General features: G+C 41.6%; 1 protein-coding gene across 1 annotated transcript; it reads left to right on the plus strand.

Moving 5' to 3' along the window:
• Positions 1 to 1,363: 1,363 nt before the first annotated feature.
• Positions 1,364 to 2,058, plus strand: LOC128406053 (transmembrane protein 256 homolog). Its single transcript, XM_053373096.1, has one exon. The coding sequence runs from the start codon at positions 1,364 to 1,366 to the stop codon at positions 1,709 to 1,711; it is 348 nt and encodes a 115-aa protein (XP_053229071.1). The 3' UTR covers positions 1,712 to 2,058.
• Positions 2,059 to 2,509: the final 451 nt, after the last annotated feature.

The following is a 2,509-nucleotide window of genomic DNA, read 5'->3' on the forward strand; positions in this document are numbered from 1 at the left end:
ACGGCATAACATTCTGATCCAAGTTTCATTCAGAAAACATTATCCATAATATCAGCAGCAGGCTGCTGCAGTCAAATTGGCCAGTCAGAATGGAAAATCCTATTTTAACAAAACCAATAAAAGAGAGCGGCAATACTATTTTCTTCTTTCCCTTGTTCAACTACAATTCCATAAAACAGTGGATTTGCAGGTTCTCATTAATAAAAAATAAATAAAGGGTGTGAGGGGTGGGTGGGATCGATGTGCCTATACTTCTTAATTCCACCCCTGGGCCTTTTCTATACTGAAAATAGTGTTAATTTGTTCCCCTTCCACTGCTGTAAATATTGCTCCCTTAGAAAATAAGTGATTTATTTGACTGGAACAAAATCCATCTTGTGTCTCCAAGTGGTTTAGGGTTGTATGATCTATGTCTGGATTGGCCCACTTAATGCTATTTATTGCTCTATGAATGATATGAAGATGGATTTCTTAAGTCTGGTGGAATTACTTTTTCTTCTTTTGTGCAATTTTTACTTGCCATAGCAAACAAGACTTTGTCCATGTACCCATATAAAATAACTATTATCGTTCTTTTCCTCTGCATTTTTAAAGCATAGATATTATTGGCTTTGAGGCAACAATGACAGAATGTGCTGACATCAGAAAAATGCCAGCTCCAGCCCAACCAGAAGTAAAATGTATAGGGCATATTGAGAGATGGGTGGCAAAGCTGTGCATATGCTTTGTCCTCCCCAGCAGTATATATTGTGGGAGAGTAGCTAGAGGAAGCAGAGAAAAGCTCCAACCAGTATTATTTTTTCTATTTTTTTTTTAATTTTGGAGTTTGCTTGTTTATTTTAAATTCAATTTGTAAAGGTCCCTTTAGAAACGAAAAGATACAAACACAAGTTAAGCACACAGTTTGCTTTTAGTTCAACACTTTCTTCATCCACCAATTTTACCCAAAATCACAAAAGTAATATTACAAAGCTTTCACAGTGCACGTTTACATATTCTGCATATACATCTATTCACTCTTCAAACAATGCATTTCCATTGAATTTGGCTTAAAAAACAACAACACAGGCCCTACATCAGGCTGGAAATATATAACGTTTTAAATCAATGTGTTTTTCCTCTTAAAAAAAGAAAATATATTACTTGGAAAGAAGCCCATATTGCACTAATTCCCAAACAAGACACGGACATAAGGCAGGTGAAAAATGATAGGCCAATCTCGCTCCTAAATAATGATTACAAATTATTTGCCAGTATATTGGCCAATAGACTTAAAAATGTATTTGGAGAGGAGATTGGAAAGAACCAAACTGGATTTCTACCTGGTAGACAGATGAAGGACAATGTTAGAAATATAATTGATATGGCGGGCGCCGGGGCGTTTTTCCGACGGCTCGTTGCGCTGAGCGGGGCTGCGGCCGTCGGGGCGGCCGCCTACGGGGCTCACGATTTCCGTCACAGCGACCGAGATGACGACTTGAAAGAGCTCTACGAGATGGCCAACAAATACCACTTCCTCCACAGCCTGGCCCTCCTGGCTGTGCCCCACTGCCGCTATCCCATGATGGCCGGCAGCATCCTGTCTCTGGGCATGGGGATGTTCTCTGGCGCCCTGTATTACCACGCCGTGACAGGGGACCCGATCCTGACCAAGGCAGCCCCGTATGGTGGTTCCCTCCTCATCCTCGGCTGGATCGCCATGGCCCCTTGACACCCCGTTCTGTCCCCATGTGGCCCCCATCTCCCAACGCCAGGGTAGCCAGCCCTGCCCCTCCCTCCTCCCCTAGGCTAGCCAGAAGGGAGCCCTAGGAGAGGAGAGATTTCCAAATGTCAGAGTGGGATCCCTTGAGGTCTTTAGCCCGCCCCAAATGCGTCTCTATCCTGCATCTTGGAGTTCTCCGAATGCCGAATCCCTTTTTAAAAAGCCAAGATCCTTTCCCCCCCCCCAAAAAAAAATTGCAACCAGATTTGAGTTTGCGATGGAGGCCTCGAAATGCAATGTCTGATCGGTGCTTTTCAATTGCTGTTTTTTAACTTAATAAATGATGAGAGTGATTTCACTTTTTAAAAAACCCACGCACCTTTTTTTCCTGTGAATAAATTTATTCCGGGGGGAGGGGAGAGAAAGAAATATAATTGATATAATGGAATATCTGGACTCCAGGAGAGACAAACAAGCCGCCCTAATGTTTCTGGATGCTGAAAAAGAATTTGATAATGTGTCTTGGCATTTTATGAAAAGAAATTTAGAATTTATGGATATCGGTGAAAAACGTTTAAATGGTATTCGGGCTATTTATTTGGAACAATATGCTAAATTGATAGTTAATAATAACTTCACAGACAAAATTGAGATAACAAAGGGAACCAGACAGGGGTGCCCGCTATCGCCATTGTTATTTATAACAATACTAGAGGCCCTGTTGAGGAAAATAGAAGCAACAAAAGAAATAAAGGGGATTGGTGTAGGCTCAAAAGAATATAAGTATAAGGCCTTTGCCAACGACGT

Source organism: Podarcis raffonei, chromosome W (assembly GCF_027172205.1).
Source record: "Podarcis raffonei isolate rPodRaf1 chromosome W, rPodRaf1.pri, whole genome shotgun sequence".
NCBI lineage: Eukaryota > Metazoa > Chordata > Lepidosauria > Squamata > Lacertidae > Podarcis > Podarcis raffonei.

Excerpts from the sequence above, each read along its gene's own strand:
- LOC128406053 (XM_053373096.1), top strand. The coding sequence starts at position 1,364 with ATGGCGGGCGCCGGGGCGTTTTTCCGACGGCTCGTTGCGCTGAGCGGG.